General features: G+C 42.0%; 2 protein-coding genes across 2 annotated transcripts in view; both read right to left on the reverse strand.

Annotated features, from left to right (window-relative positions):
* Positions 1 to 844: 844 nt before the first annotated feature.
* Positions 845 to 2,205, reverse strand: LOC124282757 (toll-like receptor 4). Its single transcript, XM_046718784.1, has one exon. It carries the CDS (start codon positions 2,082 to 2,084, stop codon positions 1,422 to 1,424), a length of 663 nt encoding a protein of 220 aa, XP_046574740.1. The 5' UTR covers positions 2,085 to 2,205; the 3' UTR covers positions 845 to 1,421.
* Positions 2,206 to 11,997: 9,792 nt separating this feature from the next.
* Positions 11,998 to 17,763, reverse strand: part of LOC124282758 (dynein axonemal heavy chain 2-like) — a 109,888-nt gene continuing 104,122 nt past the window's right edge. Inside the window, 5 exon segments of the mRNA XM_046718785.1 lie at positions 11,998 to 13,116; positions 13,517 to 13,667; positions 14,908 to 14,982; positions 16,147 to 16,323; positions 17,282 to 17,431. Of these exon segments, the coding sequence (XP_046574741.1) occupies positions 12,962 to 13,116; positions 13,517 to 13,667; positions 14,908 to 14,982; positions 16,147 to 16,323; positions 17,282 to 17,431 (708 nt within the window). The 3' untranslated portion in view covers positions 11,998 to 12,961.

The raw sequence follows: 17,763 nt of genomic DNA on the forward strand, positions 1-17,763 counted from the left end.
ACTCAGCAACAGCAGTGGATGGATACCAGGTAGAACGTTGTTGTTTTCTTCGTTGTTTAACGCCGTACTCAGCAATATTCCAGCTATATGGCGGCAGTTGTAAATAATGGAGTCTGGATCAGACAAACCAGTGATCACTACCATGAGCATCGATCTACGGAATTGACATAGGATGACATGTGTCAACATATAGTCAGCAAGCCTGACCACCCGATCCCGTTAGTCGCCACTTACGACAAGCGTGGGTTGCTGAAGATCAATTCTAACCCGGATCTTCATGGGGATCCAAGCATGGGTTGCTGAAGATCAATTCTAACCCGGATCTTCACGGGGGATACAAGCATGGGTTGCTGAAGACCAATTCTAACCCGGATCTTCACGGGTAACCAGGTAGAATGACATGGTAATGTGACGTAACTTTCCAGCATCTCAAAGAGGCATACTTTCACTGAGGCTGAGAATGAGTGAGTGAGTGAGTTTGGTTTTACGCTGCTTTTAGCAATATTCCAGCAATATCACGGCGGGGGACACCAGAAATGGGCTTAACACATTGTACCCATGTGGGGATTCGAACCCTGGTCTTCGGCGTGACGAGCGAACGCCTTAACCACTGGACTACCCCACCGCCCCGAGGCTGAGAATGACCGTCTTGATCAAGAACTGTCAGCCTGATATTCAGCCTGGAAGAAACCGCATATACAAATGGACTGTTATCATTCTGATATTGCAAAGTGGCGTACCCTAGGACTAGGACAGAAACCTGTACTCACTCACAGTGCTGTAGAAATTTTTTTTTTTACAAAAATACTCGTACCTTTGCACACTAAAACAAACAAAAAAATGCTTGACCTTTATTAACATTTAATATAAAAAAAATCCCAAGCAAAGCGACTCCATTTACATCAAAAATTAATTTAAAGACTATTACAAATTATCTAAATTTTGAAATTGCACGAAGTAGAATACACACTAGGCTATAAATCTGTTTCCAATTAATTCATCGCCCGCCCGCTCTCTTTTTGGCCCAGGTTGGAGATTGGAAACGCATAAGAATACTAATAGCCACACCAAGAAACAAAGTTTGGTACAGTCGTTCTCTTTTACATCTCAATTGCCACATGCAACTTTCTCCAGAACTGATCTATGTCCCCGTCCTCCTGTGGGTAATCAACAAAACGGCCATTCTAAACAATTTGCAGAATATCAGGTGGAATATTCTTTCTGGCAACACCATGAAACAAAGTTTGTTACAGTCGTTCTCTTTTACATTTCAATTGCCACATGCAAATTTCTCCAGAACTAATCCATGTCCATGTTTTTCTGTGGGTAATCATCAAAACGACCATTCTGAACATCGTACAGAATCACAGGTGGAATATTCTTTCTGGCAACACCATGAAACAAAGTTTGGTCTTTTACTTTTACATTTCAATTGCCACATGCAAGTTTCTCCAGAACTGATCCATGTCCATGTCTTCCTGTGGGTAATCAACAAAGCGGCCATTTTGAACATCGTACAGAATCTCAGGTGGAATATGTTGTCTGGACACATCCTCCAACATAATGATGGTCATCACTGATCGACGTGTGGACACACTCTCCATGTTGGCCATGTGTAACTCATACCTGCACCATTTCTTTCTCAGGAAGGCCCTGGACAACACCAACACCGTCCTCCTACTCCGTCGGATACCGTCGATGATGTTCTCAGCTATTGGTGCACCTGGAAGGGAATCTCTGTCCCGGATATAGAGTCTTGTTCCAAGCAGGTTCTCCAGTTCATTCAACATGTTTCGGACGAAGTCAAAGTCTGCATCCGCGTAGGAAACGTAGGCGTCGAAGTCGTAACTGTCGTCCCCATTGCGTTTATTTCTCTTACGCTTGAGCTTCGTCGCGTAGAAGAAATAGATCAGATTCCACCTGTATCGGTAACAAACACCCGACAGGACAAGGGACGTGAACAGCACCACTGCGGACAGGGTTACAAGTGCAAGAGAAGGTACAATCGACAACTTTCTTCCAGATGCTCTAGTGCTCCTTCGCCGTCTGCAAATTTCCTTACATATCCGGAATCGAATATGCATCTGTAGTTATGTAAATCCACAAAATTTATCCTGGATTGCATTAACCAAAAAAGAAAATTGATGTTGTCACAATCACATGACAACATGTTCCATGACAAATCTACAAACATTTCATGCTTCTCTGCTAAGTCATCCATTTGTAATCTCTCCTTTTTTCCTATCCATAAAAGGTAATTATCCGAAAGATTAAAATACGTCAAAGATGGGATCAGTCTTAAATTCAAATCCACACCATGTATGCTGTTAACAGATACGTCTAAATGTTTAAGTGAATGAAGATCTTCCAGGAAGGTGAATGTCAGGACATGGATGTTGTTCTTTGACATATTTAGGAATTTTAAACTGCTTAGATTTCTAAAGTAAGACACGTTCTTTTGACTACCGAATTCGAGAAAATTTCTGGATATATCTAAGGTTATCAAAGATTTGAAGCTTGGAAAGAACTTACGATCGACAAAATCAGCTTTATTGTAGGACAGGTTTAGGTGAGTGACCTTTTCTAAACCGGATATGGGGCCAAACCACTTGGTGAGAATGTTAGATGACAAATCAATATAACTCAAATTATTTTCAGCGAAATGCATTTCTGATATATAATATTCTAACAGTGAATTAGTGTATTCTAATGTTCTCAGTTTGGGGGGAATTCGGAATTCGGTTACGGCGTCTTTCCTGAAGTATGGTTTGTTAATATGCTGATGAGTCTGACTGCTTATTTTGTTAATTCTCAAACTATTTTCTCCCTGGCGCGGATGCAACGAGCGTCGTTGTCTTCCAGGGACTGTGACTCCAAACCGCAAATAAGGAGTGACGTGATCGGTGCTTAAATCCAGGAATTCCAACCCAGTGAGGTTACCCAAATTCTTGGAGTAGTTTCCATAATGCAAGCGGTTGTTTCTCATAATGACCTTTTTGAGAGACTTTGGTAGTACACGGAACATGTTTACATCAAACTCTTCAATGTTATTGTTATTTACCTCTATCACTTCAAGGGATGAATTCTGGAGATGTTGGACTTGTGCCTGACCAACAATAACTCCAACAGTTTTTCTTTTGACTATTTGATTTATCACAAGCTTCTTGATATTAGTTTTGTCGAGCCCATTTGTAACATTAATTAGTCCTTTAAATTTTAAATGGGTATTGTCTGACAAATCTAATGTGTGTAGATGTCTTAGGATCTGAAGAGCCCCAGGTTCAGTTCTATATATTCCGCAGTTGGATAAATTCAACACCTGTATCATTGGAAGATGGAGAAACGTTTCGTTGGCTATGTGACGGATCGTACATCTACCGTTAAAACCAGACAGAGACAGATAACTTAAGTTGTCAAATTCTTCACATTCCGTGAAGACAGGTCCTCGGAAGCCGTCCATTGTAAGACTTTGTAGTGATCCAAGTGGCCCAAGGAGCTCACGGGGGTACATGGGATATATATTGTTGCTGATGTTCAGACTCCTCAAACGTTGCAATGGAGAAAACACCGTCTCGGACGTTGCATTAAATGAGATGTTGTTGCCGGACAGATCCAGGAATTCAACCTTTGCAAGACCAGCGAAGCAGTTTCCTTGTAATTCGAAGATAGAGTTAAAGGAAATGTCCAGGTAGGTTAAGTTATTCAGTTCCTTGAAGCTGTCGTTGACGAGGGTTACAATCGTGTTGTCTTGAAGGTTCAACTTGCATGTCGAGTTTGGTATAATTGAAGGAAGTTTGTTCAAATTCTTACTGGAACAGTCCATGACGATGCACCCTCCATGAGATGAGGAAAAACATTTACATGGGCTGCAGATATCAGAGGACGCACAAGCAAAGAAAATCTTGAATGACAGCTGAATCAGAAATGAGAACCGCATTGTCATCGCTGCCAGGATCTGTAAAATAAACAACCCGCCTGAGACAGAGTTGAAAACACAAAATTGCGATTTAGGAAATAGAAACACATAAGTTAATATGCATGTACAGTCCGAATTGTTTGATTGACATTCTTGAGTGAGTGAGTATGGTTTCACGCCGCTTTTAGCAATATTCCAGCAATGACGGCGGGGAATACGAGAAATGGGCTTCACACATTGTACCCATGTGGGGAATCGAACCCGGGTGTTCAGTGTGACGAGTGGACGCTTTAACCACTAGGCTACCCCTATAGTCCCACGGCATTCTAGAAGAAGGTAAGCTAAAGCTTGATAACGGTGAAAGAATCAATACCGAAACGTAGCTTTATGGAATAAGTTCATCCATAAAGTGATATGTTTCATTATATTCAGCCCGTTGTGAAGAAGGCAAAGGGCGTAACGTAAATACTTCGAGTTATCCGAGGCTCGTTACAACCACAAAATGATGACTTAATCAATAAGGAAGTGTACGTTGAGACAATCGCAAGCTCGAAACAACGATGTATCACTGTACGTACAAACGTACTTGTGTCGAACTTGCTGGGATTTAAGTAAATACGTCGAGTTAACCGAGGATCGACACAGCCGGAAAACCTTGACGTAATATGTTCGACACAACTATGAATCACTGTACGTACAAACGTACTTGTGTCGAACTTGCTGGAATTTAAGTAAATACGTCGAGTTAACCGAGGATCGACACAGCCGGAAAACCTTGACGTAATATGTTCGACACAACTATATTCGATCGTACAGGAAATACTCATGAATTACATATGCCACTGTTTGTTGTGAAAACAACAACAAACTATTTTCAAAGTTTCACCCAAATCAACGAGCTTGGCAAAATTTAATAAAAATTATGCGTCATGAAAATATTGAAAGTATGTTTAAGAAATACGTAAATTAATACACGAATTTGAAAACAAATGACTCAGTCATTTGACTGTCATTTGATCTAATCAGTTAATGAGTCAACATTTGTAGTCACATTGTGAAACACGTCTTTCATGTTGGCAGGAAGAAGAACTACGGAAGTGTTTCCTGTGTGTGACACTGATATCAGGTGCTTCTATACATTGCTATGGCTATCTTCCTGTATCACCCGCGAAGATGCATATGTCGGGGATTAAAATACACTCTTTAGAAATAGAAACGCATAGGCAATTTTGAGAATATTTGACTCATGTAGCTGCGGCAAAAACAATCCAAATATACTATTTCTCTCCAAAACGTCATCTTTGTGGGGCTGAAAAAGCTTCAGCGCCAAAACGCGGCAATTTTAACTTTCCCCTTGTTTTAAAAGCGTTTGAAGAAATATTCGCCAAAACGTCACCAAGAAAACACGCAAAGCACAATACACGTGTAAATAAGCCGAAGAGCGTGCGGTATCGATCACTATAAAAGCCAAACGTTCTGTTGAATTTTGTTATTCTTTTTGCCTGGAAAAGAAGAAATCATCATGCCACAACTGAAATCATGAAATCATCAACTAACTGAAATCATCCTGCAACTGAAATCATCCTGCCACAACTGAAATCATCATGTTGCAACTGAAATCATCATGCCGCAACTGAAATCATCATGCCACAACTGAAATCATCATGCCACAACTGAAATCATCGCAACTGAAATCATCATGCCACAACTGAAATCATCATGCCGCAACTGAAATCATCATGCCACAACTGAAATCATCCTGCCACAACTGAAATCATCATGCCACAACTGAAATCATCATGCCGCAACTGAAATCATCATGCCACAACTGAAATCATCATCACTGAAATCATCATGCTGAAATCATCATGCCATGCAACATCATGCCGCAACTGAAAATCATCATGTCATCATGCAACTGAAATCATCATGCCGCAACTGAAATCATCATGCCGCAACTGAAATCATCATGCCACAACTGAAATCATCATGCCGCAACTGAAATCATCATGCCACAACTGAAATCATCATGCCGCAACTGAAATCATCATGTCGCAACTGAAATCATCATGCCGCAACTGACTGAAAATCATCATGAAATCATCATGAAATCATGCCGAAATCATCATGCCACAACTGAAATCTGCAACTGAAATCATCATGCCACAACTGAAATCATCCTGCCACAACTGAAATCATCATGCCGCAACTGAAATCATCTGCCACAACTGAAATCATCATGCCACAACTGAAATCATCATGCCACAACTGAAATCATCATGCCACAACTGCCACAACTGAAATCATCCTGCCACAACTGAAATCATCATGCCACAACTGAAATCATCATGCCGCAACTGAAATCATCATGCCGCAACTGAAATCATCATCTGAAATCATCCTGCCACAACTGAAATCATCAACTGAAATCGCAACTGAAATCATCATCAACTGAAATCATCTGCAACTGAAATCATCATGCCGCAACTGAAATCATCCTGCCACAACTGAAATCATCATGCAACGAAAAATCATCATCACAACTGAAATCATCATGAAATCATCATGCCACAACTGAAATCATCAAATCATCATGCCACAACTGAAATCATAGCCACATTGAAATCATCATGCAACTTGCGTCATCTGTCATGCCACAACTGCCGTGGAAAACTGCACAAAATCATCATGCCACAACTGAAATCATCATGCCACAACTGAAATCATCATGCCGCAACTGAAATCATCCTGTCGCAACTGAAATCATCATGCCGCAACTGAAATCATCATGCCACAACTGAAATCATCATGCAACTGCAACTGAAATCATCATGCCACAACTGAAATCATCATGCCACAACTGAAATCATCATGCCGCCAATCGAAACATAGCCATTGGCATCACTTGCGTCATCGTCTTGCCACAGCCGTGGAGACTGCACAACGCATCCCCTGGTTTGAGAAGATTTTCCCGCCAAACTGTCACTCGATTGCGTGAAGTAGGGATTCGACCAAGAAGGCCAGTTGTCTCCCCTGTTTGAAGAAACTTCCATCAGCGCTGTCGCTTGCGGTGGGGTCGTTGAGTCCGGAACTGGAACCTTAGAAACTGTAGGCGAGCCTGGTTCAGTGATGAATCATGATTTCTTCTTCACCGGCGAGATGGAAGACAGCGTGTTTACCGTCGGAGAAATGAACGTTTTGCCCTTAATTGCATTCGACAGGACGACAGATTCGATGGGGACAGTGTCATGGTGTGGGGTGCGATATCCAGCACACAAAGATCTGATTTAGTGGTGGTGCGGGGAATTTGACAGCAAATCGGTAATCAACGAAGACCTTGCACGTCACATGCCTCCGATTATGGGCCGACAGAGTGAGTTGTTCCAGCACGACAACCCTACTTCACATACAGCACGCGTCAGGTCCACTGACTTGACAATGCTAAGTCAATGTCTTGCCGTGGCCTTCCCGATCACCAGATCTTAACCCGACAGAACACCTATGGGATGAATTCGATCGGCGTGTTCGTCAACGTCAAAACACGCCTCAGACATTGCCACAATTGGTCATTGCATTGTAGGAAGAGTAAACCAAAATTCACTCACTGTTTGACATGGAGAGAACTTCAGCGTTCCAGTAGTTAACGTTCCCTATACATGTATGTCGCCCAATTTTCCTGCAGCACTATTCTTTCAGAAGTTTTGAAACACATGTACAGTAGCAGGTGCTCACTCCCTACGATTTTTAAACGGCGATATACGACCGTTGTTGAAACAAGGATGCATTCAAGATTAGTTTTACGCCACTTTTAGCAATATTCCAGCAATATTACGGCGGGGGACACCAGAAATGGGCTTCACACATTGTACCCATGTGGGGAATCGAACCCGTCTTCGACGTGACGAGCGAACGCTTTAACCACTGGGATACCCCACCGCCCCTAGTGATAAAGAGATAAAAACTCAAGAATTAAAATGTGAAATTGTATTGATATATGTTATATGTACTAAACGAAAAGAAACAACATGGAGCTTGGCACATGCTGGAAACATATAACAGTAGTTTCCCTAAGACAAATCGAGTACTCACTACTTTCATTCTGAATCAGCGCATCAAAGGTGTTATAGCAGCAACTGACAAATGACTACAGTCACACAGTCCACCTCGACGTGATCCGGAAAATATCAAACACGGAACAAATACCAAGATGACCCAGTTACAGATGCAACAGGAAATGTTTAATGATAATTGCACAGTTTTTAAAGTCCAAATCTAATACAGCACCAGGGCCTAGATTTTCGAAGCTCTCTTAGCACTAAGATAGTCGTAAGTCTATGTAAATGTATGGCACTTACGTCTATCTAAGAGAGCTTCGACAATCTAGGCCAAGGGCCTGATGGTATTCCCTTGTGTCCAAAGCATCATTACGTTATTGCTTCAATTTTCTCGTGGTAGGATGGTTGGTTGACGCCGCACTCAACAATATTCCAGCTATATGACGGCGATCGAGTCTGGACCAGATAATACAGTGATCAACAGCATAAGCATCGATCTACGTAATTGGGATACGATGACATGTGTCAACGACGTCAGAGAGCCTAACCATCCGATCCCAGTAGTCGCCTCTTACAAGCATGAAGATCAATTCTAACCCGGATCTCAATGCGTCAATTCTCTCGTGGATACAGAGGATGTTCCTCCAATAATCATTCCCAAGACAGGAGACTTGACTGACATCCAAACCTTCGGCCCATCACTCGTTTGTTAGTTTTACGCCACTTTTAGCAATATTCCAGCAATATTACGGCGGGGGACACCAGAAATGGGCTTCACACATTGTACCCATGTGGGGAATCGAACCCGTCTTCGACGTGACGAGCGAACGCTTTAACCACTGGGCTACCCCACCGCCCCTAGTGATAAAGAGATAAAAACTCAAGAATTAAAATGTGAAATTGTATTGATATATGTTATATGTACTAAACGAAAAGAAACAACATGGAGTTATCTTGGCAAAGGCTTGGCACATGCTGGAAACATATAACAGTAGTTTCCCTAAGACAAATCGAGTACTCACTACTTTCATTCTGAATCAGCGCATCAAAGGTGTTATAGCAGCAAATGACAAGTGACTACAGTCACACATTGAACGTGTGACTCCACGTGATCCGGAAAACATCAAACACGGAACAAATACCAAGATGACCCACTTACAGATGCAGCAGGAAATGTTTAATGATAATTGCACAGTTTTTAAAGTCCAAATCTAATACAGCACCAGGGCCTAGATTTTCGAAGCTATCTTAGCACTAAGATAGTCGTAAGTCTATGTAAATGTATGTATCTAAGAGAGCTTCGAAAATCTAGGCCCAGGGCCTGATGGTATTCCCTTGTGTCCAAGCATCATTACGTTATTGCTTCAATTTTCTCGTGGTTGGATGGTTGGTTGACGCCGCACTCAACAATATTCCAGCTATACGACGGCGATCGAGTCTGGACCAGATAATACAGTGATCAACAGCATAAGCATCGATCTACGTAATTGGGATACGATGACATGTGTCAACGACGTCAGAGAGCCTAACCATCCGATCCCGGTAGTCGCCTCTTACAAGCATGAAGATCAATTCTAACCCGGATCTCAATGCGTAAATTCTCTTGTGGATACAGAGGATGTTCCTCCAATAATCATTCCCAAGACAGGAGACTTGACTGACATCCAAACCTTCGGCCCATCACTCGTTTGAAAACTCAATATAGCATCTTCACAGGGTGTTTGACGACGCTCGTGTCATCGTACTGCTCTTCCAATGATTTATAGGGAGCAGAAGGGAGCGAGGAATGGATGTTGGGGTGCAAGGATCAATTTCTTGCACAGAAAATGATTTTGGAAGAGGCTAAAACATAACACTGCAACCTTTCCATGTGCTGGATTAACTACAGAAAAGCATACGCTTCTGTCCCTCATGAATGGATTCTGAAGTCTTTATAGTATTGGGTGAGTGAGTGAGTGGGTTTAGTTTTACGCTGCTTTTAGCAGTATTCCAGCAATATCACGGCGGGGAACACCAGAAATGGGCTTCACACATTGTGCCCATGTGGGGAATCGAACCCGGGTCTTCGGCGTGACGAGCGAACGCCTTAACCACTAGGCTCACTCACCGCCCCTCATAGTATTGACCTCACTGAGAGACTAGTTGATTTACTCAAGTCTTTAATGAGTTGCTGGTCGATTCAACTTGTAGATGTACTCGCAATGGCAGGTGCAGACTTCGGAATCTATTCCAATCAGGAGTGAAATATTCCAATGGGACTAGTTTAATCATCTTTTTTGGTTGTCTTTAAATCCGTTCAGCTTTCTGCTCAATAAAGCGTGGGGTTACCATCCCGGACCTCCACACAACAGATCCCCAACACCGGATACTCACCTCCTCTACATGGTTCAGAACAATGTGATTGACAAGATTCAGCGTGATAAATATGCGGACCTCGCCTTTGAAGTGTTTCGCTTGCATCCCACTACACTGTCGTCAGGCTACCAATGTTCTCGGTGCCCTTGGTTTGGTACCTTCTGATCTCTTAGCGCAGATCAGGTGAGTGCCCGGGTCCTCCACCGGGAACACATGCCAATTTCTGGTGTTCCCCGCTATGATATAGCTGGAATACTGCTAGGAGCGGCGTAAAACTAACTCACTCACCACTTTACTGACAACCTCACACACACCCGTTCAACTGGCTGTTGTCTCTGTCAACCACCTCTACAGAAACATCCATCTTGTCTGATTCTAGAAACAACAGTTGTTGCCATAGTTGCTGGGTTCTCGCCACTCCCAAACCTCACCACTAAGAAAGGGTACCCATTCCTCACCGGCCCTTCAGCCATGTAAACTGTCATTGTGTCTGGTCATTTTTAAGAGTGAGTGAGTTTAGTTTTACGCCGCACTCAGCTATATTCCAGCTATATGGCGGCGGTCTGTAAATAATCGAATCTGGACCAGACAATCCAGTGATCAACAGCACGAACATCGATCTACGCAATTGGGATACAATGACATGTGTCAAACCCAGTCAGCGAGCCTGACCACCCGATCCCGTTTAATGAAATAAAATGGGTGGAATGTTACTTCTTATATTTTTTTGATTTCCCAACCATTCTAGCCTTTATTCACAGCCGTACTGAATTCTAAACTGCCCTGTCAAGGATTTAGAACTCGAGGTGTCTCCTGTTTTGCCAAATTATACTACTGTCAAATGGCAGTTCACAAATTCATAACGACGACGCATAGACGAAACTGAGACTGAAGAAATTAAAGGTTAGGGAATGTTGTTTCATGTCTGAACCAACGCTTAACCCAATTCAGCTAACGTCAATGTTATGTCTCTGTCTTTGAATGAACGACTGCACACGAGACCCAATGATCTCATCCCTGTATCGCAGACCTGTCTGATCGCCATTGGCAATGACAGGTTGTCTCCTACCATGAGATGTGATGCCCCCTCCCCATACCATAACGCCTGCGAAACCAAACAGTCGAAGTTGAACAAGGCACGTGTCAGCATACCGCCGTCTGTACACCCTTGCCCTGCCATCTGAGCTGTCCAGATGAAATCTCGACTCGTCAACGAACCAAACACCATCCCAATCCCAAGTGTGGATGACAAATATACAATGTGTGACATGGAAGATTATCTCATTGTACCGCAACACCATGGATCGATGCTCAAGCTATCCACCACTTGCTGACTTTGCCAGGCTCCCTTGTCATAACGTAGCTAAAATATTGATGACAGTTTTCCTCCGTGCAATTCATACAACTGTAATATTAATGACAATATTCCCTCACCCTCTTTGTACAGCTGGGGTGAGAGAGTGTGGTTTTACACCGCTTTTAGCAATATTCCAGCAATATTGAGGCAGGGGACACCAAAAATGGGCTACACACATAGTACCCATGTGGGGAATCGAACCCGGGTCTGGATGAACGCTTTAACCACTAAGCTACCCCACCGACCCTTACACAGCTAGAACATTGCTGAGTCAGGCATTAAACAAACAAACAAACACCTCAAACAAGTCTTGGTATTGTTATTATGATTTTATTTGTCAGGGTATCAGTTTCAACTGACCTATTTCAACCCATTTTTTTGGTCATTTTTACAGTGTAACTGTAATATTTGTTCAATGCTGTAAACATTTTGTAAAAGAAAATAAATAACATTGTGTATAAATTTATAAACAATAACTTTCAGTATGTACATATGTATGGACAGAAACAAGGACGGAACAGGAGTTAAACTCCTGGTGTTAATTCATCAAACATCTGTGAGCATTTCATATAAGTATTGTTGCACTAACAAAACTAATAATACTTAATTATGTAATATATCACACAAAAATACATTCACAAGTCATAAATGCTGTTTGTAAAAGTTAACCTTTTGAAAAGAAATCATTCATATTTCTAAAATATTAAAAATATTTTACACTTAAACCTAATCTATCCAATTAATTTTCATGTTATACAAATGAAAGTGTGCTGTGTTAATACTCTTTTCTCAAAATATTTATATGAAGGTTTTGACTTTAAGAAATCATCTTTAAATACATCCTAATTTTTCTTATTAATTTGCTTCCACGCTTTTTCAAACAACCATCATTGTCTGCAAAACAAGGAAACTAGCAAATGCCATACATTAATATTACTACTTGATCAGCTGATTTCTCCTGAAATATGTTTCAAGTTCAAGAATGATTTTAAAATATCACAATACTGTCAAAACATAAAAATATTCACATCAATAAACTGCAACAAATCCTTGATCTCACATATACTACAATAACTGGAATGATACAACTTTGAAATGTAGAATACATGTGAAACGCAATTTCACACAGGAATGCTGAATCGACAAAAACAAGCACACAGCCACAGAAAGTGAGAAAGTCTTTGGATGAAATCATCACATGAAGCTGACTGCTCTTCAGTGGAACAAAGATCAGCAAGATGTCGTTACACAATGATGTAATGATCGGTCAGTGAGTGCCTAGTAGTCCAGACTCATGAGTAAAGCTGTGCCTCGCTTGACCCAATGGTCAGCGGTCTTTTCACCGGACTTCAGCTCTGCTGCCACGATGAAGGAAGGACGTCCGGCAGCCCCAGTTCTGTTTGGGTAGTAATAGACTGGGCATGTGTAGATTCCTGCAACAGAAGGGGAAAACGGTACATTTTCTGCATTCTGAGTGACACCAGAAATGGGCTTCACACATTGTACCCATGTGGGGATCGAACCCTGGTCTTCAGCGTGACAAGCCAATGCTTTAACCACTAGGCTACCCCACTGTCCCTCTGCATTCTGAACTGTTAGTGAACTGTGAGATACAGTCGTGGTGGGTGGGTGAATGAGTGAGTGAGTGAACAAACTAATATTGAACCATAGTGAAGTTTGTAACAGTACACACCCTGCTCTAACCCTTGATTACTAACCCATCATGTTAAATTTGAAGGAGAGTCCTATAGGAATTATTTGACATTATTTGAAATTTTGATATTCAGGTTATGATCAGCACCTCTTGACTTTACAGCTAAATTTCACTGGTACCTTTGCTTGTCTTCTTTTTGTTCTCCACGGGCTTGAAATGGATGGTTGGCATGGCACACACTAACTGCATGGGGTTGGCCTCAATGAGACAGGCGTTCTTCTTGTCCCAGCCTGCACCTTGCAGGAACAGACCCTTGATGAACACTCCATCCTGTGGGCAAACACGTTTTGTATCAGTTACACACCCTCAGATAATGCAATCGGGCTATAATGTGGTTTCTTTGATTGGCATGCTAGAAGTTGGGTAGATGAAGAATGAGGGCTGTCTTTATGGATATACAATACATTTCATCCTCAAGGCCTATCATCACTTGCTGAATATATTTCATGTAACCTACTCAGCCGTTGTACATTATGCCTTGTAGAACATCACTTCACTATTGGCTTCCCAACAGTCCCTTTAACACCTATGTACATCATTCCCTACTGGCTGCCCATCATCATCCTTAACCTCTTATGTATAGAACCATGTACATGTTCTTTACTGGCTTCCTATCAACCTACTTAATCCTGTGTTATCAACCTCTTCTATTGTATAAACAACTCATTTTCGCCTCATCCCTCATCTATTGTACAAATATCTCATGTATATTTATCACCCAAAATACTTCCCATGTACCACTTGCTTGACAATGACATTAGAATCTATGTCGAAACGTCGCCTATACAGAATAAACAAGTTGTATATCCATAAAAATAGTCCTCATTCTTTAAAATGTGGATATTATACTAGCATGTGGGTCACAAGGATTTCAAGAAACTGGTGTCAGAATTCTTGTATGTTCTTGTACAGATAAGCTGCGTATCTGTGTAAATTATGCAAAATTTTATGTAAAAACTCAATTCCTATTAAGTCTATTGCGTAAAAGTATGCTTGAATTTTTGAAAATACTCAATATATTTTATCTTACATGCTTACATACAAAAATGTCAAATCTTAGCTTGCGTACCGGTGTATATATAAAATAACTGAGGTATATTGAGAGGTTCTATTTAAGCTACTTATCGTTTCTCATATTACACTTTATTATATTTTTACAATTAATGGATTATGGCAAAATACCAAACTGAGTTTGAGTGAGGTGAGTACAATTTATTTGGTTACACAAAGGAAAATTAGGATACCAAATTGAGATGAACACAAGCGAGCACATAACTAAATGACCCAAAACGTTATCTGAAGCTCTGATTTTTGTATTCTTGACTGTGATTGTTGTAAGAGGAGACTAATAATTTGGGTTGGTTTGGCTTGCTTGATGCATGACATCATGTCCCATTTCTGTAGATCAGTGGTTAAGATGTCAGTGTTTGAATTGTTGGTCTAGACTCAAATATATATGGACTTGAATAATGCTGCGAGTGTCATATCAAAACAAACAAAAACACTTTACCTTCGGTGGTCCAGTGATGTTGGAATCATCCACTGTCATGACTGTGAACTCCCAGGACAGCGTGTCAACCGATACCTGCAGCATAGAGGGTCACGATGTAGGTTGTTGTAGCAAAGAGGATCATGATGTAGGGATTGTAGCATAGAGGATCATGATGTAGGGTGTTGTAGCATAGAGGATCATGATGTAGGGTGTTGTAGCATACAGGATCACGATGTAGGTTGTTGTAGCATAGAGGATCATGATGTAGGGTGTTGTAGCATAGAGGATCATGATGTAGGGTGTTGTAGCATAGAGGGTCATGATGTAGGGTGTTGTAGCATAGAGGATCATGATGTAGGGTGTTGTAGCATAGAGGATCATGATGTAGGGTGTTGTAGCATAGAGGATCAGGGTGTTGTGATGTAGGGTGTTGTAGCATAGAGGAACATGATGTAGGGGTGTTGTAGCATAGAGGCATAGAGGGATCATGAGGGTGTTGTAGTAGGGTGTTGTAGCATAGAGGATCATGATGTAGGGTGTTGTAGCATAGAGGATCACATGATGGGTGTTGTAGCATAGAGGATTATGTAGGGTGCATAAAGGAACACAATGGTTACACACAATGTAGGATGTTATAGCGGAGGGAAACAAAATTGGACATTCAAGCAGAAGAACACAATGTAGGCCATTTTGCAGCACAGGAACATAATGTTGGGCATTGTAGCATCATAGAGTTTATTAATACTGTTTCTTCCAGCTGCGGATTGTTCAGTAAAGGGAGACAAATTTCCCTGTTCTGTCTGGCTGATGTCTGCAGTACTGCTGTGAGGATTGATCGGTAAAGGGAGACAACTTACGCTGTTCTGTCTGGCTGATGTCTGCAGTACTGCTGTGAGGATTGATCGGTAAAGGGAGACAACTTACGCTGTTCTGTCTGGCTGATGTCTGCAGTACTGCTGTGAGGATTGATCGGTAGGATTGATCGGTAAAGGGAGCCAACTTACGCTGTTCTGTCTGCCTGATGTCTGCAGTACTGCTGTGATCATTGATGGGTAAAGGGAGACAACTTACGCTGTTCTGATGGCTGATGTCTGCAGTACGGTAATTGAGGGAGACAACTTACGCTGTTCTGTCTGGCTGATGTCTGCAGTACCGCTGTGAGGATTGATCGGTAAAGGGAGACAACTTACGCTGTTCTGTCTGGCTGATGTCTGCAGTACCGCTGTGAGGATTGATCGGTAAAGGGAGACAACTTACGCTGTTCTGTCTGGCTGATGTCTGCAGTACCGCTGTGAGGAAGCCGGTGGGGAAGGTGAAGCCAGACATCCAGAAGACTGTAGGTTGGTGAGCTGTCTGAGCCCACTTGGCAAACTGCTCCACTCTCATCACCAAGTCTCGTGTCCATGCCGACAGAGGCTTCATTGATGGGTAGGCCTGAGAAGATAAAAGTTTGTTGGTCCAGATTGGAATATAATATTTCCCAATTCATGCTGAAAATACAGTTCCAATTAATGCTATGACTTTCTGTCCATCATTCTCTTCCCACAGAGGTTACTTGTCATATCTTCCTACGAACCTCTGTTCTAATATGGCCATATATCCCGGTTCTCGTAAAATCCCCTAGCCGCAAAAGATCGCAACACGAATTATCTCCCTTCTTTCTATCCAATCAGAACACGTGTTACATCGACTTAGATTCAACTTGACCAACACAAGCAAATGTGAGGCCACAAATATCCCCCATCTGCCGGGGACTTGTGTTGATGTTACACACAAGACGTTTAATGGCTTGCTTGTGCCACTGATCCGCCATAACATGACTGAGTTCTGTCTAGGAGAAACGTTTGCGCATCTCGCAGGGGAACAGGTTTAGTTTTCTCGAAGTATACGGAAATTACTGAGGCCTTGCGAACGATCACTTTTGAAACAACGTCGCTGATTGCACAACTAAATCTGATTGCCTCCAATCACGAGTCTTGAACGCTCACACCATGAAAGGGCCGTATTAGAACAGAGGTTACGTAGGAAGATATGACAGGAGTAACCTCTGTGGGAAGAGAATGTCTGTCCATTAGCATATAGTAATTTCACCTGACAAACAATTTTACAACTAACTGAATGAAAATTCATTTCATCAGGTGCAACCCTGTTCAGATAATTTAGAAAATAAACTCTACAGTAAGTGGGGACCCGGTAGGAACTGAAGATGTCATATTATGTATAATGAACCAAATACTTAAAAATGATATTGTGTCTATTTATGAAGCACCAATTCCACACAAGACATGATGATGTATGTACAATTGTTATCTCGGAGATCAGTTTCCTTTAGTTTTCATATTCTCAGCTCCCTGGGGAGTATAGGACCTATCATAGAGATTATTGGCATCACCTTCTCCCATGCTGGCGGCACCCTGCCATCGTAGATACACTGGAAGATGTTCTCCAACTCGGAGCTCATGACCACCAAGCCTTGGATACCCCTCTCAAGGTCTGTCAAAGAAACACGGATCTCGTCCAGCAGAAGATTGTACCGCTGGATCTGCAACAAAACCCCATGTTACAGCACTGCAACAAGAACTGAATGAGTGAGTTTAGTTTTACGCCGCTTTTAGCAATATTCCAGCAATATCAAGGTGGGGACACCAGAAATGGGCTTCAAACATTGTACCCATGTGGGGAATCGAACCTGGGTCTTCGGCATGACGAGCGAACGCTTTAACCACTAGGCTACCCCACCGCCCTGCAACAAGAACTGACCATAGTCAACCAACAAGTGAGTGGTCAGAACACTGCACTCAATGCTCTGTACCATGGAGGTGGTCAAGAATGGTCTGGTCAGAACACTGCACTCAATGCTCTGTACCATGGAGG

The sequence above is a fragment of the Haliotis rubra genome, unplaced genomic scaffold (genome assembly GCF_003918875.1).
Source record: "Haliotis rubra isolate DU_JTF1 unplaced genomic scaffold, ASM391887v1 Scf302, whole genome shotgun sequence".
NCBI lineage: Eukaryota > Metazoa > Mollusca > Gastropoda > Lepetellida > Haliotidae > Haliotis > Haliotis rubra.